Consider the following 25,078-nt stretch of genomic DNA (forward strand, 5'->3'; position numbering starts at 1 on the left):
GTGCTCAGTGGACTGCTGATTTTAGGGGTCTTGGGGAGCTGGGCTACAGGCTGCGGTCTGAAGCGTGGCCGCCTTCCACGCCCCTCCCTCCTCGGGAGCTGTGTGCCTGGTCACCCTCTCCTTGCCAGCCCCCACATTACTGCTTCTTCCCACCTTGAGCTCCCTCACCGAGAGGTCCTGACGTCAGGTTTATCCTGACATCCGCCTGCCACTCTCTACATGCCGGCTCCCTGCTCGCTCTCGTCTGTAGCTGTCCTCAGTGTCGCCTCTCCCAGGCCTCCCGGCCACCCTGTCTAGATGGGTCAGACCTCTTTGTCAGTTTTAATTACTTCTTCCTGTTGCCTTTTTTCATAGTATTTAAGACAACTTTAAAGTAAGTTGAACCCAATGAAATTATTAACATTTGACCAATTTTGACCTACAAGAATGGCAGTTACACGTGGTTCAACTTAGTCTATTTTTATTTGTTCAACTGTCTATCGTGTGTCGTCCCCTCCCGCCCCCCAGCTGGGCCATAAACTCCTTGAGGACAGGAGGACCGGCCACGTCAGGTGTACTTGCCTAGCACGGACCCAGCCCGGGGCCGGTACCTGGGCCGTATCATTAAGCTGTTGCTGGGCAATGGGACTTGGGGCTGCTCTTGGGTCCAGTTGGACATGTTCCCCAGGCTCTGGCCCCAGCTGCTTCACGCCCCTTCCTTCGAGGGGCCACTAAAAAGGCTGCTTCCTTTGGTCCTGAGCTGCCATGGATCATGCCCATTGCTGTGTGGCCCCAGAACGAGAGCCTCTGCTTGCATCCATTCTGAGCATTAGATTAATGCCATGGGGTCAGGAGCAGCCAGGGCAAGTCTTGACCGTAGCTTTGTCCTCCGACCTTCCAGCAGGAGTGGGCCTGATGCTAGAGCCCTGTCCAGTCTGCGCCCCTCCCCTGCCCTGTCTGGGATTTCAGTGAGGCCGAGGTGTCCACCTCAGGTGTACCTAGCCTTTCACCCTCCTTTGCTCCCTGCTTATCAGTGCCTCCTCCAGAGGGAGGGACAGGCGGAGGAAGGAAGAGAAAGAACAAAGGAGCCCCACCGGTGTTTGTTTATTGCTCTGATGAAAGCATCATAGCCTGTCTCGTGGACCCTGGGCGGCAGGGTGGGACTTCCTGTGCCCTTTGCCTAGCGAGGTTGGCTGTCTTGTAGTTGCCGTCAGCTTGGCGGGTTCTGTGTGGCAGCCAGTGGCTCCTTTTGAAGAGGATAACCTGGAATGGAATGACCAGAGGCCCAGAGGAGAGAGTGAAGTGCTGAGTTCGGGGAACCTGGGTCCCCTCCTGGCTCTGGAATTTGCTGTCTTTGTGAGCACGGCCAAGTTCCTAAAGCTCCCCAAGCCCCTCTCATCTCTAAGTCCTGTCATCCATCTCTGGAGAGCCTATGGAACAGTTGCCTAGTTTAGGGTTTGTGCCCCTTATGCAGGTCCTTGCCTACCCTGCTCTTCACGAAATTCGCCAGTTAACCGTCACCACCGCCCCCCCCCCCCCGCCCCCCGTCCCCTACCTGCTGGCTGCCCAACACCTGGCAGATTTCCCCGGGAGCCATCAGTCTCTCTTTTCCCAGGAGGCAGTTTTAGCTGATGTCCGTGGCCTTTGGTCATTCATGCCCGTAGCCCTTCATTCCAGCACCTCTGATGGCTGGTTCTGATTTCCTGATCTCTGTGGCTGTGGTTGAGGTCGTAGGTCCAAGAAAACATGGCCCTTGCCCAAAACATGGCTGTCTTGTGGGTAGTGTAGGAGAAGACTATAGCTTTTCATTTTTTTAAGCCTTTTTCCTGCCCTGTTAACTTCATATTTATGCCTGATGTTTATTGTTCATATTTATGCCTCACCCTGGCCCTCCCAGAATGCCTGGCGTCTGTGGTTAGGATTTCTGTAGGATTGTGACCCACAGGAGAAATTCACTGTGTCCCTGTTCCTTTTCTTGGGATCTGATTGATTCAAGTTCATACAGCCTTGGGAGAGCATGGATTCCCCCGAAGACCTCACTGGGGCCTGAAGATCGGCCTCTGGTATCACTTGATGCAGCCCGGAGGCTGTTGGTTGGTGCATGAACTTGGGCACTCCAGAGGCTGCTGGGAACACCGTGGCAGCCTGGGGGGCCAGGCCATCTGCCACTCGGGTTACAGGGATGTGGGAGAAGGCGGTGCTTCACACACCCTTTCACTGAAGTCCTCCAGGGGCCGAGGGCCGCAGATCACTGTACATCTTGTTAACACACATGAGCCGCTTTGCGGAGTCCAGGGCGGGGCCTGAGAACCTGCATTTCTAACTGAAGAAACCTGGGCGGCCCCCATCCTGCTGGTTGGGGAGCGCACTTGGAGGAGTAAGGCCTCAGAAGAAGCCAGCCGCCAGCTGCAAGGAGCTCTCCACCCTAATGCCGGGCCCTTTCCCCTGAGAGTTTTGTTCCTGTGGCTTCCCTGGGGTCAGGAGAGCAAGAGCCCAGTCCTGCGGGCTTTCTTGAGGGCAGGCGGCCCATCCTGGTGAAAGTTCTGCAATGCGGGGCTTCCTGTTTTCCTGCGCTGCCCGCTGTTTGTTCATTTCTCATTTGTTGCTTCAGGTTTTAGTTGTTGGGGGTTTTGTTGTGTTTTCTTTGTTGGAAGGGTCTCCAGGTTTACTCCTGGGCCAGGAGAGGTGCAGCCGTAGGCCAGAGGTTTTCTGCGGGGAGGCACAGTAGCGTGTTTGCAGCCAGAGCTAAGGAAGTGACGGGTGTGGGGTAGTGTGGAACGCGGGCTTCGCTTGCCGGCAGTCTCCTTACAAGGCCAGCTTTCCTCGATGCAGTGGGTCAGCCACCACGAAGTGTTACTGACAGAGTAGGTGTTTTGAGACGTTTCTGCTCCCCCCCAAATACAGATGACCGTTATGTTGAGCCTAAACCAAATGTATGCTAGAACTGAGCCTGGCTGGATCCTTGGCCCACACCTAAAATAGGATGTTCTGGTTCCCACCTGTGGGGAGGTCAGCTGGGTGCTGGGAACCCCAGGATGGCAAGTGTGGCTTGTCAGCTCCTGCCTGACCTCTGGTCTGCCCCCCCCCACCTCAGGTGCTCAAGGACAAGGCTTCCTACCATGCCCTGATGGGGAGAGCCCTTTCCCAGGGCAGGGGGCAAGTTGCTGCTGCCCTTCCGTGTTGGGGTTGGTCCTTTCCTCTTTCTCAAAAGCCATTGAGAAACATTCCATCCTTGGCCTGGAATCTGGGGTGGGGGGCCCTGGTGGAAGGTCACGGCAGGCCACATAGTGGCATTGTGCATCCCCTGAAGCAAACCTTCTCAAAGGCGTCCTTGCCTTTTGGGTCTCCTAGGGAAAGACCTGCCTCTTCTGGACCCCCCCACTGCAGCGAGTTTGGGGCGGACAGAATGTAAGTGCCGTTATGCTGGCCAGGGGTGTGAGAGCAGCATGGTAATTGCTGAAGAGGAAGATTCCAGTTACATCACCCCCTTAACGATCGATCGTGGGCACTGCGCTGGAAGGAAAAGCTGAAGGAGGCGAGAATGCCTTGCAGGCCATTATGTGGCCCAAGCCCCAGGGCTGAATAATTGAATGCAAAGGTTTTACAAGATTGCTGGTCGCCTTTTTCTAAGAACAGAAGTACAAGAATTGAGTGGGACCCAGCTGGGAAATGACAGCTAACTCACCTGGGGCTGGTGGACATTGATTAAGACCCTGCATTTGGAACAATAGGCAGGGCCTCCTACCTCCCTAACTGGCCTAGGGGCTTGGACTCCTCCCCTGCTCTGGTCTAGACCGGGGCCTCGGGCCTGGGTCATGACCTTGAGAGCTGTGCCTTTCCTGGGCGGAGGCCAAAGACGCACTGGAGCGTCCAGAACAGCCCCCTCTGCGCTCGGACGGGGGGGGGGGGGGGGGCGAGGGGGGGGCGGCGAATGATGTCATGGAGATCATATGGGTTTGGGGGCCATGGAGAGCCAGGCTTAAATTCCGGCTCAGACTGAGTTGGGCTTCACTGCTCTGGGCCTCAGTTTTCCTCATCTGTAAATCAGGACTAAAAGTGACCTCGCAAGGTCTTGTGAAAACAAAAGAAAATAATGTAAACGGGGACTGGCATTGGAGTGTGCGGTTTCTGTTCTGACCTGTGCTTTGCAAACTGGGGACTCCATGGTCCTCAGGGGGAAGGTGGCAGCAAACCATGCCAAGCAAAACAGCCAGCAGGATTCGTGTGGACCCAGGACCTTGGTTTTGCCACCCTGGGGAAGGGGAGGCACCATAAAACCCCCTCAGTGCGCCCAGTCCGCTGGTGGTGAGTCACATGGCTGGGTTTTCTGTAGAGAGGTGCTGCCCCTGGCAGTGGCTTGGTGGTTGTGCTGGGCACCCTGTTGCTGAGGCAGCGTCTGGGACTTGTGAGACTGCCGCCCTGGGCAGCTCTCACAGGCCCATGACCCTGTGTTGCTAGTCTCTTCTGTTTCTGTGGTAGTGGAGAAGGGGAGGTGCTGAGGAGCAGCTTCCATTTTGGAAATCCCCATTCCCTCCCAGTCACTTTTGTTCTGGAGAACAAACCTTTGTTTCCCAGAGAAGGAAAGCATGTAAAGAGAGAATGGTTTGGTTTCTTGAAATCAGATACTCTCAGCTGCAACTAACCGAAACCCAACTCAAAGTAGCCTGAACAACACGGTTGTTACTGGCTGTCTTAATGGCAGACTTCAGCGTTGGTTTCATTCAGTGGCTCTGGCCCTGTTTTCCGACTCTGTGTCTTGTTTGTGTCCTCAATATGATTCCCTCATGGTGACAAAATGGCTGTGGCAGAACCAGCCTTCTCACCTGCTGGCCAGAGGGTAGGTGTTTTGCCAGTGGCTTTCCTCTAAGTATGAGGAAGCATGGTTTCCATCAACCCCTGCAAACCCCTGCAAACCTCCTTCATGTCTCACTGGTACAGGCCGGGCCCCTGTGGCCAGATCCACTCAGCTTCATGAGAAGAGAGTATTTCCCTTCGACCAACTGGGCCTCCCCTGAAGCTTGGCTTGAGGTCAGGTTTCCCTGAAACACTCAGGCCTGTGGATGGACCCTGAATAAATAATGGACTACTCTTAAGGAGGTAAGAGGAAAGAACTAGGGGCTGGGCAGCCACCTGTCCTCATGCCATACCAGCCTGTGGTCCTAAAGTCCTTATCTTTAGTTCCTGGATTTCAGTGGCTCTGGTCCCCTCTGCAGGGTTGTGCACCTTCCTCCCACTGACCTCCCCCACTCTTTCGGGGCGCCCTCACATGTTAGTCTGCTCTGGTCTGCTCTTGTCTCCTGGCTGAGGTCTGATGCCTGAAGACCTCTAAGGTGCCCACAGCTGGCCCTCTGCCCCTGCTATTCTCTCTCGGGTACCGTATGTTTTCCTGCTACTCAGCCCGAGCACAGCCGGTCTCCCCTGAGGGCGCCATAGGGGTCTCAAGGTTGAGGGGCTTGAGTCTGTGCCATGCCCTGTCATTTGGGCCCCAGGCAAGGCTGCTTGTGGCCTTAGTCTCCCCGAGATGCGCCCCTCCAACTGTCTGAGCTTCTTGCCTCCCTCCATGCCCATCCCTGCACTGCTCCTCCCTGCCGGGTGGAAGTCTGTTCACAGCGCCCAGCAGGGGGCCAGCTCCAGACCCCCCCTTCCAGTGGGCTCTTCTCCCACACCCATTGTTCATCGGCAGTCAGAACCGCCCCCCTCCCATGCACCCTGGGCCCAGGCACGGCCCCTCTCCTGTAGCCAGTCCTGCCAAACCCTGTTCTGAGTGGATCCAAGATGGTATCCAAGGTGGGTGGGGTGTTAAAAAGGAGAATTCCTCTCCTGGGCCTCGGAGGATCACCCAGCCTTTGACAGGTGTGTGTCTCCTGGTTGCCCGTCCTCTGGCTCTTCCCCGTGGGTTTCCTTTTGGGGCGGGGGAAACACACAGGAGCCAGGGAGAGATGCCAGGCCTCTTGCACTCTTGGTCTCTTGTCTTGATTTCTTCCTTCCTTTTTTTAAAGATTTTATTTATTTACTTGACAGCGAGCACAAGCAGGGAGAGTGGCAGGCAGAGGGAGAGGGAGAAGCAGGCTCCTTGCAGAGCAAGGGAAGCCTGATGTGGGACTCGATCCCAGGACCCTGGGATCGTGACCTGAGCCAAAGGCAGACGCTTAAGCAACTGAGCCACCGAGGCGCCCCCTTTTTCTTTTTTTTAAAGATTTTATTTATTTATTTGACAGAGAGAGACACAGCGAGAGAGGGAACACAAGCAGGGGGAGTGGGAGTGGGAGAGGGAGAAGCAGGCTCCCTGCCGAGCAGGGAGCCCGATGCGGGGCTTGATCCCAGGACCCCGGGATCATGACCTGAGCCGAAGGCAGATGCTTAACAACTGAGCCACCCAGGTGCCCTCTTCCTTCCTTTTTCAGTTAACATTTTAAATATGTAGTTATTTCCCCTCCTCTGATTTTGGAAAATACAGGAAGGTAGAAAGAAAACATTAAAGTCTCTTATAGTCCCAAAAAATCTAAAAAAAAAAAAAGCAGGGGGGCGCCTGGGTGGCTCAGATGGTTGAGCGTTTGCCTTCGGCTCAGGTCATGATCCCGGGGTCCTGGGATTGAGCCCCGCATCGGGCTCCCTGCTTGGCGGGGAGCCTGCTTCTCCCTCACCCTCCTACTGTTCCCACAGCTTGTGCTCTCTTGCTCTCGCTGTCAAATAAATAAATAAAAAATCTAAAAAAAAAAAGTCTCCTATAGTCCCACAGCTCAGAGAAAAGCACTGGATGCATTTTGTTGTCTTTCTTTCCAGTCTTTTTTAAAATGTGTGAACGATTTCTCAGGGAAATACAGTTGGGTCATACTACACACAATTTTACACCTGCTGTTCTCATTGACCACTCCATTGTGGGCGTTGTCCATGTCATTAAATGTTATTTTACTACACCATCGTTCGGTTCCTGCATGGTTTGCTGTTATATTGGTGTGCCAAGATTTCACTTTTCATTATTTTTGGTGGTGCTTGCAGTGGGCATCCATGATTATTTGCACAAAATAGATTTCTAGAGGTGAAATTGGTTTGCTGCTCCACCTTCCAACCTGAGCACTGTCCCTGTTCTCTGGGGTCAGTCCTCAAAGCCCCTTTCTCTGCTTGGGGTTCAAGTCCCAGGTGAGCTCTCCCATCGAGCACTTCCACGACACTGGCTGCATTAGACCGGAAACCGTCCCCCCGGCAGCAGAGGGTCAGAAGTGTTGGGGGCCCAGTATCCCATGGATCATGCTGTGCCCTGGTGCCCCGGGCTGTGCCCTTTACACAGAAGCCATCTACAGATCCTTTTGATGCATAAAACCCTAACACCTCTCGTTATAGCGGGAAGATGCCTGAAGTGGACTATGTGATTCTGTCGGAATGGTTTGACTGGATTGTGAGGAACATCGACGTGTCTGTTGATTTGATAGGTGAGAGGCCCCTCCTGACCAGCCCCCAGGGCCGCAGGGAGCATGTGCTTGGCAGGACTGCAGCCGGCAGGGGCAGCAGGCAGGGCCCCGACCATTGGTGATTCTTTGCCCACGTTAGTTCAGCCTTCTCTCCAAGGGCAGACAGGATCTGGGGGCTTCTGGTCCCTCCTCAAGCTTCTCTCCCCTGGGTCCATTGTGATTCGATGGGTTTTTTTTTTTAGTGTGTAAGGGAGGGAGGAGGCCAGAACCCGTGCGAAGCTTCGTGCACATGTGGACCTTCGTTCAGCCTCACAGCAACGCCGTGGGGCTGGTGACATGGAAAGAAAATGAAAGTGGGCATGAGGGTCAAGACGCCTGAAGGCCACACAGCTGGTCAGTGGTCAGGCTGGGGGCTGGCTGTGGTCTGTGTGTCCTGCTCAGAGTGGCTGGCAGGTGTTTCTCTCCACGCCTTGTGCACAGGCCTGCCTTCCCCCTCTCCCTGGCCTCCATTTCTAAGCCACAAACAGAGTCGTTAGAGCCACATATTATTTTTTTAAATCTCAGTGTATCTCCGGACCACCCCTGAGACCTGTTACCAGAGACTGCGGCTGAGATGCAGGGAAGAGGAGACCGTCATTCCCCTGGTAAGAGCCCCCTTGAAGCTGCTTAATGCCCGGGAAACTACCTCCATCCCTCCGTGAAATCATTGTGCTGTCGCGGACAGAGAAACGGGAACTGAGCATACTGCGGGGTAAGCTCGGACTTCCTCCGTGGCCCGAGACGCTGTGTGAAGTTCCTGGGGCCCGGGTCGCTGTGGTTGGCGCCCTGTGGGCCCAAAGGCATCCCTTCTCCCGCTGCCCACCAGGCGCCCCCCAGGGCGTGTCCTGTCCACCTCCTGAGGATTGCTTGCCTTTGTGCCCAGCTCTGGAGCCTCGCTGGAACACTCCCTCCCGCTTGCAGCTCCGTCCCTGGTGCTGAGTGCAGTGCTGGGCTCCGAGGCTGTCCTCTTTGGTACTTGCCCAGTGCCTCGCCCTTCCGGGTGCTGGCTCAGGGCCACAGGGCCTCTCGTCAGGACTGTTGTAACTGTTGGACTGCCCTCCTCGTCCTGTTCCTTCACTCCCCACATGCCCTCCCAAACCTGGCCTCCACGTTGCTGCTGGGGAGGGATGTTTCCAGGACAGAGCACCACTCATGCAATTTCCCAGCCACCAACCCTTCGGTGTCTTGTTGCCGTCTAGAGTAAAGTCCCCACTGTCGCGTGCCACCTCGAATCCTGCTGGATCCACGTTACCTCCCTCTACTCCTTGCCTTTCATGCTCTGGCCACAGAGACTAGTCGTGGCTACACACACACTCACACTCATCCTGCACTTACACAAATGTGCTTTTGTGCAGTGGCTTCTTTTGCTTTCCAATTTCAGCTTAGATGTCACCTTCTCCAGGAAGCCTTCCTTGACCCCCTCCATTGTGATCCCCTAACCTCTGGGATTATGATGGTCACAACCCTAAGGACAAGCATACTGAAACTGTTTGTTTATATGTTTTGTTCTCCATCCCTCATCAAACTGTGAGCTTTTTAAGATTAGGTTTTATTCCCTGCATCCCCAGCGTGTTTCCCAGGGCTTGGCACCTAGGAGTTGCTCAGATAATACTGAACTGAATGCCCCATGTGAATGCCACTGGGACAGAGGCTGGGCAGGCATTTCCTGGGATGGGTCTGAGCTCAGGATGGGCTGGTCTAGGGGCCCTGGAAGACCCGCCTGGCTCCCAAGGCCCACCCAACCTTGTTTTCCCCAGGTACCAGTAAGGTTGATGCCAACCATGAAGGCGTAGGCCTCCTTCTGGGTAGCTCCTTTGAAATCCGGAGACAGGAGTGATTGGAGGAAGGGCACAGTGGAGCGGGGCTGGGTCAGGCCGTGGTAGGGCAGGGCCGCTCTCTGCGGTGACCCAGATGTTCTGAAGAAATGGCAAGTCTGGAGTACCTCCAAGCCATTATTAGCTGGGCCTTTATCTCAGCATTTCTGACAAGGCCTATAGGACACATCTGTTGTTGCCAAGGGATAACTCGATGGTGGATGAAAAGGTGGCATTACGGTTTCCCTGGGAGCTTCTGGGCTGGCAGTAAATTGCTGCTTGGGAAGGTGGCCGTGGGTGGTCAGAGCACCGTGGCCTGCGCGTGAGAAAGTGTCTGTCCAGTCCTGCGTGGTGCAGAGGTGCTGATGGCTTAGGGGCATGTCCGGGCCACTTTCCCCCTGGCTTCCACCTTGTGGGGCTTTCTGAAGTTGGTCTTCATGGTCTAGAGGGCTTACAGGTCACAAGTTGTCGGGTGGGGTGGAAGCAGCGGGAGTGGGTCTCCTAGGCCAGTGAGGGTCACAGTCCTCTTGGGAAGGACAGAGTGGGGATGTCAGAGGCTGTCCAGGGCTGGGAAGCTCAGCCATGGAGCAGCTGTGGACCCCAACATAAAGGAACTGGTGGCCCTGCTGATGGAGAAGTGGGCGTCAGCGTGAGAAGTCAGGTGGGAGGGTGTGTGCAGGGCACTATCGGAGCAGGGCAGTGCTGGGGAGGGGGAGTAGGTGGTGGGAGGGGCGCCTCCAACTGTCGCCATGGCCCGGCTGGCTGGGGCGGGGGGGAGTGGCTGCATTTATGACTGTCCGCCTGAGCCAGGTTGGCAGTTGCAGACCCCTTTGTCCAAGCCACTCCCCGTGGTCATGGACGTTCACGCCCCTGCCTGAGGTCCTTGCTGGAGAGGTTTGCTCCCCTGCCTGCTCCCGAAGGCCTGGGTACATGTGTATGTTTGTGTGTGTGTGTTTCCTGGCAGGACTACCTGAATGCTATTCACCACCTCTATGAGGAGTGGCTCATCCAAGGGGGCCTTTTCCCTGTGACAGCCCCTGTTCTGGTAAGTCCCCCTGGCAGGGCTGGAGACTTTTCTGGAAGGAGGAGTGACCTGGGGAATGTCAGCCACTCTGCAGTCTGGGGAGGGGCCAGGTCCTTCAGAGCTGGAGGATCGAGAAGAAGGAAGCAGGGAGGGTAGAAGGGGCCCTTTCTCTCTCCTGGTCCCGATTCTGGACTGAGTCTCTGGGTCTGTTGGACAGACCTGAGAAAAGGTGACCTGTCCCATGTCATTACACCAGTGGCCACAGTAGCATCTCACTTATCCAGCATCGTCAGTGATGGAGCGTTCCAGATGGCTGAAGGCTCTAGACGTGGGTTTTGGCTTTAGCCCCTTGGGATGGTGGTCTCTCTGATGCAACCATCCCTTCTCCAGTGGATGGCAGCCATGGAGCCTCGTTGCCCCTCTCCTCGGTGACCCAGGGCATCTGAAGGAACACCAGTTGCTGTCCTGGGCTGTTACCCAGTGGCGCCCCTAGGAGGTGCTGAGGTGTGTAGGACGGTTTGCCCCAGACCACTAATGTCTTTGAGTTTGTGCGTTGGCTTCCCGTAGCAGCTTCTCCTGCCGACTCTCGCCACCTCTCATTGCGTGCCGTTCCCGCCCCGCCTTTCCCTGCTCCCCTGTCCCCTCCTGCCCTGCTTTGCTGCTGCTCAATTTCTTCAGGCAGGCAGATGGATCCCGAGACGTCTGGCGATGTGCGCCCCGTGTGGGATCTGAGGGAGGGACATCTGTGTGGGCTGCTCGGAAACTTCTACTCATCATGGTGCTTCCAGGCCACGAGGTTGCTGGAAAGTGAGATATTACTGTACTGGATTTTTAAGGAAGTGACATCTGTTTCCCACCCCCTCGTTATTGGATAATATAAAACGACGGGGGAAAAAAAATCATTCACGGGCTGGCTGCAGGGACAACCGTAGTGGATTCTTAAGTGGAAACGTAGTTGAGAATGTGAATTGACCTAGAACCTGGTGCTGTTCTGCTCTAACCCTCCTTTTTATCTGCCTGTGACCTTGGACTTCTCTGCCCCTCTGCGCTTCCTCCTGTGTGCCTCCGTCTCTCTCCCTCTTCATGTGTGACGGGAGGATGGTATTGAGGTCAAGCGCAGCCCTGTGACCCGTGTGTTTAATTTCCAGGTGATTGAGGCTGACCACGACGTGCAGAAAATGTTAAAACTCTTTGAACAAAACCGGGACCGAATATTAACTCCAGAGACTCAGAAACATGGTTCATAGGATGGGGAAGATCATGCCAGAAAAATGCTGCCAAGTTAGCTATTAGGAGCAATTTGGAAATATCCACTCTCAAGAGGGCTTGATATCTGGCCACATTTGTTTTCCTGATGGTCTTTTCCTCTTTGCCAATGTCTTCATCCTGGGTCTCTGGCCCTTGAGGGTAAATGACAAATGGGACCAATGGGTTTGTCATGCCCTTTGGTGTTTGCAGCCTCGCATTCCCCAGCACCTCTCCTGCTGGTTTCCCACTGCTGGGTCCCCGTGATTAAGGGGAGAGCTGCCTGAAGTAATGCTGGGCTTAGGGTCTCTAACTCTGCCGACCACCCAGGAGGGTGAGGTAGTGGCCTCACATCCCAGGGAAGAGTTGAAGCTCAGAGAGGCTAAGAGACTCCCCCAGGGTCCCAGAGCCAGGGACAGTGGCGTTGGCTCAGTTCAGACTCGGCATGACTCTCAAACATTCTCGCCCTCCCGAGAGCCTGCCTTCCCTTGCTAGAGACCTCACGTGTGTATGGGGAGATCCAGCAGTGCACGGAGTCAGTACCATCATTTTCTCATTATCTGAGCCGCTCTCGAGGACAGTCGATGCTCTTAGACTTTCACAAAGTTGGGTCGTGTTTGGCTTGAGCCCGGTGTTCAGTGGTTTCCCAGCAGGAGGCTGCTGTGGCATTGACCACCTCGGCATCTGCGCTTCCGTGTCCTTAGGAGAATCCTGCGTGGGCTCCTGACTGGTGTCGGTCTCCTTGGTGACGAAGGCCTTGCCGGAGCTGCTGTCAGTTCTCTGTCGGGGAAATGGCTTTGGTGCCTGGGTGGTTTGCCCAGGGCCAGGCTGGGGAAGGGGCCCACCAGCCCTGGCTTCTGAGGCCTCCGTACTCTGTACTGGCCTTGTGTGAAGAGCTTTGCCCTTGGAATTACTGAGAGTTTGGGGTCCCGGGGAGAGACGCAAGTGGCCTTAAGTCTTTCTGAAATGTTTTTCCATCCAAGGAGACCCTTGGACCATACAGCATGAAATCATCTTTATTGGTTCGGAAAATATCCTAGCTTCCCTCAGCTGCAGCAACTCATCAAAGCCACCACTGTCTCTTGAGTCAAGTGGGAAGTAAGAGAAAGAACATTCTTTTAAGGGGGGCAGTCTGGACTGGAAGATCAGGGCTTGCAAGCAAAGGCTCTTGGGAGCCCTGGTGCTCCTGCTATTTTGGAGGTGGGTGGAGAGAGCTTCGAGAAGACTGGTTGTAAGCATGGGGAGGGGTCAGTTGTGACTTTGGGGCAACAGGCCTCAGCCTCTCCCGAGCAGCGGTTGGCATCGGCGAGGGTTGGAAGGCCTCGTCCCAGCCTCTGCGTGAGTGTGGCACCTTTGCGTGCAGCTCTCTGACTCGACGTGGGTGACCGGAGCCCTGGTGGTCCCGCCCCAGAGGGAGGCAGGCGCTGTGACTCCTGGACCAGTTCTTGGGCTCTGTGGGCAGGAGGGGGGGCAGCAGCCCAGTGGGGACGTGTCTCTCGGCCCAAAGGTCAGGGACCGACCAGACGTCGGGGGGAGGCAAGGGCCTATGCTGCCCGGTAGCTTGACGAGCCAAGTAAGTGAACAGTCCGGGATTTCCCCCCACAGCTCAATTTGAGCATCTCTTTTGGGGGAAATGTGATTTTAAAGAAGGTAAAGTCTTGCCCCGTGGTCGCCAATAAATCCTTCACCTAAAAGCTGATGTTAATCTCGGCGTGCTGCCTAGGCCCGTGATTTTAGCCCCCCACAACAGCATCCTTTTGCCAGGAGGAGGATGTGTTTTCATTTTTTTTAAACCCCATCTTTCCTAACATGGGCTGTACGGGTCCAGGAGAGCTCACCATCCTCCTGCTCTGGCACCGTGGAGCGGATGCTGTGTGTCTGCAGCGGCCGGGGCAGGGGGCCGAGATCTCGCGGGCCAGCTGTGTCCCACGAAACGGCTGGTGCCTGGCTTGCACGGACGAGGGTTGCTCTCCCCGTGTGGCAGGCAGGGCCAGTGGCACCGGGGGGCGCAGAGCAGCTATAAAAGCCAGGGCACAAAGAGGGCAGATGGCACACGGTAGGCACGGGGCCTAGTTTTTAGAGCAGAAGGGAGGCCCGCGGGGACTCTCAGGAATGGCTGGGAGGAGCATGGCGGGGCTGGCGTCTCTAAATTGCCGACAGAGCAAGCCAGGGCAGTGACATCCCCGCTAGGCTGGTGTCGCCCCATTCTTACCCTGAGGGGGGGTTCCGTAGGGCATAACGGGAGTACGCCCTGGAGCGGCCCCAGCTGCTTTGACTCTCGGTAATTAAAAAATTTTTTTGAATAGCACGTTTTCTTTTAGTCAGCAGTTTTAGTGAAATAATTCTAATTTACACGTCACCTTTTTAATTTTATATGCAAAAGACATGATTAGAATCATTCAGAAATATTTCGTGTACCTGGTGATTAAAAAAAAAAAAATGAGATAGAAGTGTGTTTCTGCGTCACATCGAAGTGCGGAAGTGGGTGATTCGGGGCTGGTGTGCTGGCTCCAGGGCCATCGGGGCCCCGGGCTCCTGCTGGCTTTCTGTTCCCAGTTCAACCTCCTGGTTCGTGGCTTCCTTCCTCCAGGCACTTCCCTGTCCAAGATGGTGCCAGAACTCCTCCTCCGGCTACTGCTGGCATCAGGACATACTGTCCGCCGCTCACACGTTAATTCTAATGTGGATGATGAGCTTTGCAAGGCACAACTGAGATAAGCTGGAAGGTTCTAGCGAGATTTTGCCAGAGGCCTTGGAGGTGGGGCAAAGGCAGGAGGGAAGTCGGGACTCAGGGGCCGGACCACGGCGTCAGGGCCGTGGTGCCCTGTGGCCCCACCTGTCCCTCCCTTCTGCCCTCACATCACATCTCCCTCACCGCCTGGTGCTACAGTGTCCTCGGTGTCCGCGGCTCAACCTGCCTCCTGCGTTGGGTGGAGCCAGGTGAGGGCACAGGCCGCCGGGCCGACGCACTCCCACCGCGTGGCTCTCAGGAGGCCCTCCTAACTGTGGACCCTGGGAAATGATGTCACCTTTCTGTTTCTCTTCCTACCCCCTTTCATTAACACCTGAGCCCCTCATCTGGATACGAAGTCCCGTCCCTCGCCCCCCGCCCTCCCTGCCTGTGGAACACCTCAGTCAGAGACCCTTCCAGGGCCTCCCACAGACTCCCACCCCAGACCTGGGGAAGGATTGAAGCATTTACAACTCTGAGAGCAGGTAGATGTTTCCAGAACCTGCCTGCCCCTAGGTGCTGTTCAATCTATGCCATCTTGTTTTCCTAGAGCCCTGGGGCCGGATGAGGGCGCTCACTTCAAATGCTCCCCTAGCTGTGGAATGAGCAACATTCATCCCCGTGGCCTGCCCAGCCTGAGGAATTACAGTTATTAAAGTAATTGACGAGCTCCTGGAAATGTCAGCCCTCCCTGTTGAAAATCTAATAACAATAATACCCTGCCTGGTGCCTCTGGGCTTTGGCAGTGGATTACTCACCCGGGGCCCCAGGGTCACTGGCATGGGGCTTTCTTTTCCTCATAACGCCAACCCCGCAGGTCCCCTAAGGCCGAGTGAACTCTGTGTTCCTCTGCTTTACATAAGATAGTGAGCTTGCTAAAGGCTGTCATTACACAGAAGCCAAAAGAGAGCCAGTCTTGTGGAGTCCAGAGTAGGTATTGCATTTACTGCCATCTTCCTAAATTTCTGCATTTCTTGGCTTTTCTCTTCTTCAAGGCTGCGTCTGTGGAACACAGGTGTTTTGGGAGATAATAATAGGTGTTCTGAGAAAGAAGGGTTCCGTAGTCCAGGAAGTTTGGGAAGCGCCACCTGGGTACTTTCTCTGAGACGCACAAGGTACATTAGTTAAACTCAAGTAGTCCTGTGATCAAACCCCCTTTTCAACTTTATTTAATCCTGGGACTCTCAAACTCATTGACAGTAGAACCCCTCTTGGGAATAGCCATTAACAGTCTCCACGCATGCTCACGTTCCTCGGAACACACATTGAGAATAGCACTGTTTTAGGGGACCTGCACCTGCGGCTGACTCTCCGCTTTTGTGCCCTTTGGGAGTCTCTAGCTCCTAGTTCTCCACCTTCAGTGCATCTGAATTCCCCGGAGGGCATGTTAAAACATGGATTATGAGGCCCACCCCCAGAGTTTCCAATTGAGCAGGTCTGGGGTGTGCCCGAGAATCTGTTCTCTGACACCGTTCCAGGTGATGACGAGGCTGTGGTCCAGGGACCACCCTTTGAGAGTCACCTCTCTTGATTGACACTTTCTAGAATTGGCCATCCCTGAGTCCCAAGAAAACTTGGCCCCTTGTTGGTTGTTGAACGTCTTGTGAGTGTTGGTTCCCCTGTCTGTCAAATGAGAGAATCGCTCACTTCTCAGGACATGGAAGGGGTCTGGACCAGGGCCCGGTATGCGGCAAGTGTCCCTGGAAATGTTCGTTCATCTGATGTGGCCCAGAAAACGGGGCCTTAAAGCAGGTACTTGGCTGAGTAATGGCAGCAGCTGCAGGGACTGGCACTTTCCATTGGAGTGGTGTGGATGCGTACTTTCACCAGCTAGTCAGGGGGCCACCTGGACTGATCTATCTGTTCAGTAGGTACAGGTCACTGGCCTCTTTGAGGCTGACCTTCGGGACCGTACCTCTGAAAAGTGCATCATGGCCCTTCTGGAATAACAGAACATGGGGCAGGCAATTGGCCTTTTCTTTTTAAAAATGTTCCTGCTTCTCATGGGGACTCTGGATCTATAGCTGGCATCCTATGGCATGAGAGAGGGGCCTGGAGAGAGACAGCTGCTTCTCAGGCCATGGGAACGGACACCACTTCTTATAACAACAAGGCCCTGGATTCCTTACAGAATAAACTGATGTCTTCTTGGAGATCTCCTTCTCAGTGGGCTCAGGTGACCTCTCACTCGTCCTTTCCCTAACGCACCGAGCAGATTTATTTGTAGCCAGAGATGGGCAGATGTTGGCAGCTCCAGGCTCATCTTAGGAAATACCCAGAAAAAGTAGACAGTGGCCAGTTGTTAAGTTTTAAGTGACTCTTACCTTTTGGGATCCACTTGGCTTTGTGGGTGGGACTTGGGCTTTGGGATCCGAATACAGGCTGGGCTCCCATTTCCCTGGTTGTTGGGTGCAAGACCTTGGGCAGGTCACCTCACTTCTCTGGTCCTGTTTCTTCCTCCCCTGGACACCGGGCTTCTGTTTTCTCCCTCACGCGGAGAGACGCTGCACAGACTACGAAGGGGGATGGACACCGAGGGTCTGGAGCCGCGCCAGGCTACTCCCTGTCCTTCAAACCCCTTCCAGCTCTCTGTAGTTGGCTGGAGAAGAGACCAGACTTTCTTGCACCTTCCTGGAGGGGGAAGCTGTTAGTGGGCTGCTCCAGGCCAGGGTGGTGGAGATGCTGCATTTTCATTTTTAAGACCTGCTTCTTCATCAGTGCTATGGGGAAGCTAGTAGTTCAGCATCTTCGCCAGCCATTTGCTTAGCCCAGAGTCCTCGGGCCATCTGTAAGCAGGCCTCTCTTCTCTCCCTGTCTTTCGACAGCACTTCCCATGCACCAACTCTGTGCCAGGCCCCGTGCTGGGTGACACGTGCACACTGGTGAACAGGACAGACACGGCCCCTCCACACATGAAGCATGTAGTTTAGCTCCTCCTAGATGCCCCCGTCCTGAAATAACCCCTGAGAAAATGCACACTGAGGCAGGAGGGCGCCAGCAGCCCCTCAGCATTCCCTTCTGCTGGGGTAAAGAATTAACACCATAATATATCCCACAGAGTCAGTGACAAAACTAACACAAACAATAACATTTTAGTGACCTAGCAGGGTACAAAATTAGCATATGCAAACAGTAAACAGCAGTCATAAGGGTAGTGAAAATCCCATTTACAGTGGTAACAAAGAAGGTTAAGTACTTGGGAATAAATTTAACAAGATACATCCAAAAACAAAGAAGGAAAAATGCTAAAAAGTCCTCAAAGACAGCAAATAAGACTTGAACAAATGTAAAGACATCCCATTCTTGGATAGGAGGACTCAACACAAAGATGTCAGTTCTGCCTAAGTTAAATTACAAATTTAATACAATCTCAATAGAAATACCACAGTCTATTTTATGGAACTCTACACGTTATTCTAAAATTCATATAGAAAAGTGAACATTCAGGAATAACCAGGAAACGACTGAAAAAGAAAAACAATGTTGGAGGACCAGCCTTACCAGACATTCAAACATATTCTAAAACCTCTAGTATCAAAATAGTGTGGTACTGCTGCGTGAATAGACAGAGCAGTGGAATGAATAGCCCAGAAATAGACCTAAGCGCACGTGGAAATTTAGTACATGAACAAGGTGTCATCTCCAATCACTGGGGTAAAGATGGACTTTTTAACAAATGGTGCCGAAGTGACCCTTTGGGGAAAGATAAAGAGATCCATATCTCACACCGTACCCAAGAATAAACTCCAAGTGGTTAGGAATCTAAATGTAAAAATTGGAACCGGGCAAGTACCTTGATTTAGGGAAAGCTTCCTAAGTATGATTCAAAATCCAGGGGAAACTAAAGGTTAATCAATTTGACTAAATAAAAATTTTAAAAATTGTGTGATAAAACCCATCATGAACAAAGTCAAAGGACCAGAAACCGGGAGAAAATGCAACTTATGTAACAGACAGAGGGTAAATATTCCTAACTACCCATGAAGAATTCTTTAAAAATGAAGGACAAAGGACCAAAAATCAAATAGAAAAATGAGAAAAAGATGTGAAAGACAATTTACAAAAAAGATCTAAAAATGGCCCATAAACATGTGAAAAGCACTCAAATTCATGCAGAAATGCAAATGCTATGGTCTGAATATTTGCCCCTCCCCCGAAGTGCACTTGTTGAAAACATAATGCCCAAGGCGATGGTATTTAGGAGGACCTTCAGGAGGGGGGGGATTAGGCCATGAGGGTGGAGCCCTCATGAATGGACTTAGTGCTGTTAAAGAAGAGACCCCACAGAGCTCCCATGCCTCTTCTATGTGAAGACACAGCAAGAAGTCAACAGTCTGCAAACTGGCCAAGAGCCTTTGCCAGAACCCGGCCATACTGGCACCACATTGGACTTCCAGCCTCTAGAACTGTGAAAAATAAATTTCGGTTGTGTTTAAGTCACCAGTGTGTGGTATTTTTGTTATAAAAGCCCAAATGGACTAAGCAAATTAAAAGAACAGCGACATACCATTTCTCACCTACCAGACTGGCAAACCAAACCAAACCAAAACAGCAAACACATTCTGTTGGTGAGGCTGTGGGGAAAAAAGTACTCACATACATTACTGGTGGGAGTATACATTTGTACAACCCTTCTGGAGAGAAGTTTGGCAACAGCTAACAAACTACATCTGCACTTATATCGTGAACCAGCAATCCCACTTCTGGGATCTAATATATACTTCCTACAATAGGAAAATATCTATGCACCAGGTTATTTATTGCAGCATTGGTTTTAACTGCAAAATACTTGGAAACAACCTAAAGATCTTACATAACAGAGTGGCTAAATAAACTATGGTGCAGCCACACGGTGGAGTAGAAAAAAGAATGAGGAAGCTCTGAACAGGTGTGATTTCCAGGACGTAAAGCAATGTTGAGTGAAAAAAGAAGCAATATCCCAAGGAGTATCTATGGTACGCTACCTTTTATATAAAAAGAAAGGAGAAACCTAAGAACATAAACAGATGCAGAGGAAATGCAGGAAGGATAACCCAGAAACTGAACAGACTGGTGAACAAAGGCTGGAGAGAGGGAAGGATGGGATGGGGTTGCAGGGAGGAGAAGGGAACGATTCTTGTGTGAATGTGTCCATTTGTATAACTGACTCTTAGAACCATAGGAATGTGTCACATTACCCCCCTTGATAAGATGGAGGATGTAGGGGGAGTGGAACACAGAAAACAAAAACAGGTGGCCCTGACAACATCCCACGTGAAAAACGGCCACATTGGAGGGGTGAGAAAATAAAGAAGTAGCCTAAGTAACTGGAAAACAAGGTCTTGACTGGATGTAGGAAGAGTAGAGGCAAAAATCACTCTTCCTAAATGCTGTCCTATAGTTTTAAACGTGTTTCTCATGGAGGTATGGTTAGCAATTCTGGAATTTTAGTAATAGTCTTTTTTTTTTTTTTTTTTTTAAGATTTTATTTATTTGACCGAGAGAGAGACACAGCGAGAGAGGGAACACAAGCAGGGGGAGTGGGAGAGGGAGAAGCAGGCTTCCCGCAGAGCAGGGAGCCTGATGCAGGGCTCGATCCCAGGACCCTGGGATCACGACCTGAGCCAAAGCAGATGCTTAACGACTGAGCCACCCAGGCACCCCTAGTAATAGTCTTGAGCAAATAAGTCGACTGTAGATTAAGAGAGCTGGGGTTCATTCTCTTCTAGAGAAAGAAGTTATAAATAAAAGGGCACAGGTAAAATAAACCCTGTGGTGTTGGATTAGAAGCAGAGGCATCAGTATAAACTCACAGTTTTAAATTTCTATATAGATATGGAAAGAGAGCCACATGTGTATATGCATGGGTTAGTACACATCTGTATGTTTCCTGACTAGGCTTGAAAGCAGTGACAGCCAGAAACAGTGAGCACACCTGGAGCCTGGATCTTGGTGTCTAAACATCCTTCTCCAATGAAAGGAACCAGGGCTCCTAGGACAAGGGGTTTATTCCAGGGATGCAGCAGGTAAATATCACCAGTAATAAGATGTATTGACGTCATGAACTCTTTGATAAGATGCACCAAGGACACAGCATCATTTTTTCATGATATTTTGCCAGACATGCATAACTTCAGCCATAAAACAAAACAAAAAACAAACAACCCCCCCCCACCAGACAAACCCAAATTGTGACACTCAAATAAAACTGATTAGTATTAAATTTTGACCAAAAGCATCAAGATCATGAAAGACAAAAGGCTGAGACAGTGTTACAGACTGGAGGAGTTGAAAGAAAAGTAACAAATGCAATGTGGGATCCTGGATAGGATCCTGTAATGGAGAAAGGGTAGTAATGGGAAAACTGGTGAAATTTAAAAAAGGTTTGTAGCTTAGTCAGTAATACTGTATCAGTGTTGATTTCCTGTTCTTCACAATCGTACTATGGTTATGTAAGATGTCAGTTTCAGGGGAAGCAGGGGGAGGACTGTAAGGGAATTCCTTGCATTATTTCACAACTTTTCTCTAAATCTAAAATTAGTTAAAATAACTCTCTTCCTGGGAAATAAAAGCAGAACACAACACTATAAATACTATAACCCCACATTTATAAAAAAAGACCAAGAGGCGCCTGGGTGGCTCAGTTGGTTGGGTGTCTGACTCTTGATATGAGTTTGGGTCTTGATCTCAAGAGTCCTGAGTTTGGTCTCCATGCCAAATTATGCTAATACCATAACATTGAGTATCTCCCAGTAGTAGATACTATAGTAACTTCTGCTTTTGTTTTCATATTCATCTGTATTTTCTTTCTTTCCTTCCTTCCTTCCTTCTTTCTTTTTTTTTTTTTTTTTTTTTTTAAGATTTTATTTATTTATCTGACAGAGAGAGAACAAGTAGGCAGAGAGACAGGCAGAGGGAGAGGGAGAAGCAGGCTGCCCGCTGAGCAGGGAGCCCGATGCGGGGCTCGATCCCAGCACCCTGGGATCATGACCTGAGCCGAAGGCAGACACTTAACCGGCTGAGCCACCCAGGCGCCCCTGTTTCCTTCCTTCTTTCTTTCTTTCTTTTTCTTTCTTTCCTTCTTTTTAAAGATTTTATCAAATTATTAGAGAGGAGAGTGCAAGTGGGAGAGGAACAGAGGGAGAGGGACACACAAACTCTGTGCTGAGCATGGAGCCCAATGCGAGGCTTGATCCCACAATCCTGAGATCATGACCTGGGCTGAAATCAAGAGTTAGACACTCATTGGACTGAGCCACCCAGGTGCCTTTCATCTGTATTTTCTAAGTTTTCTACTCATTTGATGGTTTCATTTGATGGATCCTTGGAAACCATGGTGAATGAGTCAAGGTGAAGTTTCTCTGAGAGCTTATGTTCTAGTGCAGGAAATGGAAAATGAATCAATGAAATGTCTTCGTGTAGAAAATTAAACTAAGCTGATGTGATAGATGGGTGGCCGGGGAAAAGTCTCTCTAAGAAGGTGACATTAAGGTGAGATGTGAATAACAAGAAAGATGGGGACAGGGTGTGGAGTGGGGAAGTGAACAGTTTACACAGAGGCTGGGAGGTAGGGGTTGGCTTAGGTTGTTGGGGAATCTAGAAGATGCCAGTCTGTCTTGTCTGAAGCGGGTTGGGGGCAAGGAAGGGGCATGAGATGAGGTCAGGAGTATAGTGAGGGGCCGAGCCTCGGGCTTGGTGTGGCCTTGGGAGCCCCTGGAGAAAATTGAGCAAGAGAATCCTGGAACTTGGCCTAGACAGGGTCCTCTGGCTTTAGCTTGTGCATAGACAGGGTCATTTGCTTGGGTAGCGAATGCTGTGGGGAGAGCAGCACCTCTGGATGTACCCACTTGTGTGCAAGTGTGTGTGTGTGTGTATGTGCACATGTGGGAGCAACAGATGGCTGGTGGAGGGGGGCCTGTGGCCCACGAGTGGAGCCCCGATCCTTGGATGGGGAGCCAGCATATGATCCTGAGCTCCCAAGTGTGGTTTTGTTCTGTTTTTTTTTTAAAGATTTTTATTTGAGAGAGGGAGAGAGAGAACGAGCAGTGGGGAAGGGAGAGGGGAAGAGAGAGAGAGCGAGAGAGAAAAGCAGACTCCCCACAGAGCAGGAAGCCTGATGTGGGACTTGATCCCAGGACCTGGAGATCATGACCTGAGCCAAAGGTAGACGCTTAACTGACTGAGCCACCCAGGCGCCCCGGTTCTGTTCTCTGTTAACCAGAAGTTAGTAGAGAGTGAAGGGAGGCTGACCGAGGAGTCTAAGCGAGTTAAGGGTATATTATATGTCTGGTTATCTACGCAGCTGTCTTTTCATCTGCCCTGTGACAGGTGCCTGAAGGATGCTGAAGGAAGTTGCCCCTCGGATATGCCCAAGGGACGTGAAGGGACAGGAAGCGCCCAAGGGAGGCACTGAGGGGCGCCATGCACACCTCGTCTCTCCAACTCTTCCCAGCCTCCTGCGAGTAGGTCCGACCACACTCACTTTACCGATGAGGAAACAAGGCTCAGAGAGAGTGAGTGGCGCGAAGTCACACAGTCAGTAGGTGACAGGGCTGGGACCTGAGACCAGAGGGACTGATGAGCAGATTGGTCCCTGCGTCTGACAAGCTGTGGGCCCCAGAGCTGCCGCTTCTCTAAGTAGTCACTTTGCTGGTGGCAGAGCCATGTGCTCAGTCAGGGTGTCTGTTCCTGTGCCATCCAGGGGTGACGTTTTCAGCTGTTGCCTGAGTGGTGGTCTCGGGTGGGAATTGGCACCTCTGGCTCCCACGGGAGGGACATAGTGCGTGTTGGGGGGCTCTCGTACATGAGAGGGGGTCTGAGTCGCCCTCCAGAGCTGAGTGACCCTATTGTCTGGGCTGCCACCCTCGCCGGCTGGCTCTGGCCCCCTGAGAGGCTCTGGTTGTTCATCCCCCTCAAGCCCGGGGCCTGGGAAGCCCTGAGGATGGCCCGCTAGAGTTGGGGGTCCAAGGAGATGGGAGAGGTGTTCACAGAGCTCATGCATCTCACAGGAAGTGTTTGGAGGAACAGCGTCGGTGTCAGGGGTGGCTGGCTCTGCCTGGGCTTCTGGCTTTGGATCCAAGGACTTCCCTGACAGTTGGGGACTTGGTGTCAGGCAGAGCTGGCTGGGTACGGTGACCACTCTGTTCTCAGGAGCTGCATCAGGGACCGGGGACCACTCACCGCTGCTAGCTGAGGAGGTGACTGCCTCACCTGAAGGGGGGCTGGGAGCCTGGGCTGGGCCCTGGACTTGGTCTGCCTTCAAGCTGCTCAGGACAAGGTCCTTGGGGAACAAGGGTGTCCGGTGCAGAACAAGGTCACTGTAGCAGGTCAAGAACTCCTCACTGTCTGAGCATCTGCTGGTGCGGTGCTGGAAGTCCAAGCGGAGCAGGCGGCCAGCAAGAGGGGTGCAGGGGAACGTCAAGACCTCAGGCAGACTCAGGGCCACCGGCACAGCGCTCTGATGGTCAGGGCCCTCGGCTAGGGCCCTCTCAGGCCCCAGCCTTTCTGGGGACCCCGGGCCTGGCTGGGCCCCCACGGGACAGTTGTGGGCCTTCACCAGCCTTCTCCCTGAGCTGTGCCTGGAGTGGGGCCTGGCCAGTTTCTCTCTGCCCAGTCCCGGCACCTGCCTGCTCGAGGTTTCCAGAATGGCCTCACATGCAACTCTCGCCAGGAAGATCTCAAACACCATCTGCTTGGCGTCCTCCTTGCTGATGGCCTGGACCAGCGAAAACTCCGCCTCGGAGGTGGCCGTGTAGCCCAGCCTGCCCAGAAGGCTGTGCAGTGTGTATTCGGAGAGTACAGGCTGCACCCGGTAGGCGAAGTTCCCAGTGTATGTCTGGAACAAACAGGGGTGTTTATTAGAGATGGAACACAACCCAGCAGGGGCTGGGCAGATGCCCGGGGGGCAGTGGAGACTCCTGAGAAGCAGTCGGGCTGGAGCATTCGGCTAGAATGGAAATCTGGTCCATGATCATGTTACCCTCTGTCCCATTTCACAGAAGGGCACACTGGGGCCTAAAGACTAGACAGGACCTGGTCTCAAGTCACATATCAAGAGAATAACTGAGCTGGGGTGAGGCCCCGATATCCTGGCTCCCAACCCAGCAGTCCTGGCCTGGAGCCAGAAGAGAATAAAGCTTTCCAGAGCCAGACTCCTCCCCTTGTTGATTATGAGCTCCTCCGTTCCTTTTCTTTTGAGAGGCAGTATGGTCTAGGGGCTGGAGGCTGCACTGCCTGAGTTTGAGGCCTATCTGGGCTACTTATTAGCTGGTGACCATAGATAAGTTGCATTAACCTCTTCCGCTCTCAGTTTCTCCACCTGTAAAATGGGACTAGAGTCAGTGGGCAGGATGGATATGCTCTTCCCCCCAGAGACAGAGCTCTGGCCCCCTACCCGAGACCCCCTGGCTCAGAGGCATGGTGGTGCCTACCTTTAGGGACCTGATTTCCTTCCTCCAGGGAAACAGAAGTAGGTTGACAGATATGAGCTCCAGGAATTCTAGTGCTTGCACCAGTTCGTGGCAGACACTCTGGGCAGGGCTGGGTGCCCCGCAGGAGTGAGTGGAGCCCGGATCAGGGACCAGAAGCTCAGGCAGATAGAACTGAGGGGGGGCTCCCGTGTCCAAGAGCCGCTGGGCCCTGTGGGTGAGGGCTGCTTGCCTGCAGACCCGGAGCCGGCCCGCCCCTGCCTCCTCTTTGTAGTAGCCGATGAGGTCGCCCAGGAGGGTCTCAAGGGCAGCCTCCTCTAGGCCCGGGGGTCGGGGCTGGCTCATGGTGGCTCCGGGGGGCTGGGTGCCAAGGAGAGCTGTGTGAGCCTCCCCAGGCCGGGCCCAGGCTGGCCCGCCTCTGGCCCGCCCCA

At 52.9% G+C, this 25,078-nt stretch overlaps 2 protein-coding genes across 8 annotated transcripts in view; one reads left to right on the forward strand and one right to left on the reverse strand.

Annotated features, from left to right (window-relative positions):
* Window positions 1-18,677, forward strand: part of TK2 (thymidine kinase 2) — an 87,280-nt gene extending 68,603 nt beyond the window's left edge. For 4 of the 7 annotated variants that reach the window (XM_064580681.1, XM_064580680.1, XM_064580678.1 and 1 more), the window contains 4 exons: window positions 7,321-7,409; window positions 7,953-8,032; window positions 10,206-10,286; window positions 11,414-18,677. In XM_064580681.1, coding sequence (XP_064436751.1) covers window positions 7,321-7,409; window positions 7,953-8,032; window positions 10,206-10,286; window positions 11,414-11,512 — 349 coding nt within the window. In that variant the 3' untranslated portion in view covers window positions 11,513-18,677. Of the gene's footprint in view, window positions 1-7,320; window positions 7,410-7,952; window positions 8,033-10,205; window positions 10,287-10,521; window positions 10,770-11,413 lie in introns of those variants that run through there. The other 3 variants (XR_006793507.3, XM_045890994.3, XM_064580679.1) reach the window with 3 other exon arrangements.
* A 413-nt stretch (window positions 18,678-19,090) lies between these two features.
* On the reverse strand, window positions 19,091-25,078 carry LOC135362810 (uncharacterized). Its single transcript, XM_064580677.1, has 2 exons — window positions 24,651-25,078; window positions 19,091-24,055 (listed from the first exon to the last, which is right to left on the reverse strand). Exons 1-2 carry the CDS (start codon window positions 24,990-24,992, stop codon window positions 22,862-22,864), a joined length of 1,536 nt encoding a protein of 511 aa, XP_064436747.1. The 5' UTR covers window positions 24,993-25,078; the 3' UTR covers window positions 19,091-22,861.

Source organism: Mirounga angustirostris, unplaced genomic scaffold, assembly GCF_029215605.1.
Source record: "Mirounga angustirostris isolate CCGP_5_RB_7025 unplaced genomic scaffold, mMirAng1.0.hap1 SCAF_16, whole genome shotgun sequence".
In the NCBI taxonomy this organism is placed as follows: domain Eukaryota; kingdom Metazoa; phylum Chordata; class Mammalia; order Carnivora; family Phocidae; genus Mirounga; species Mirounga angustirostris.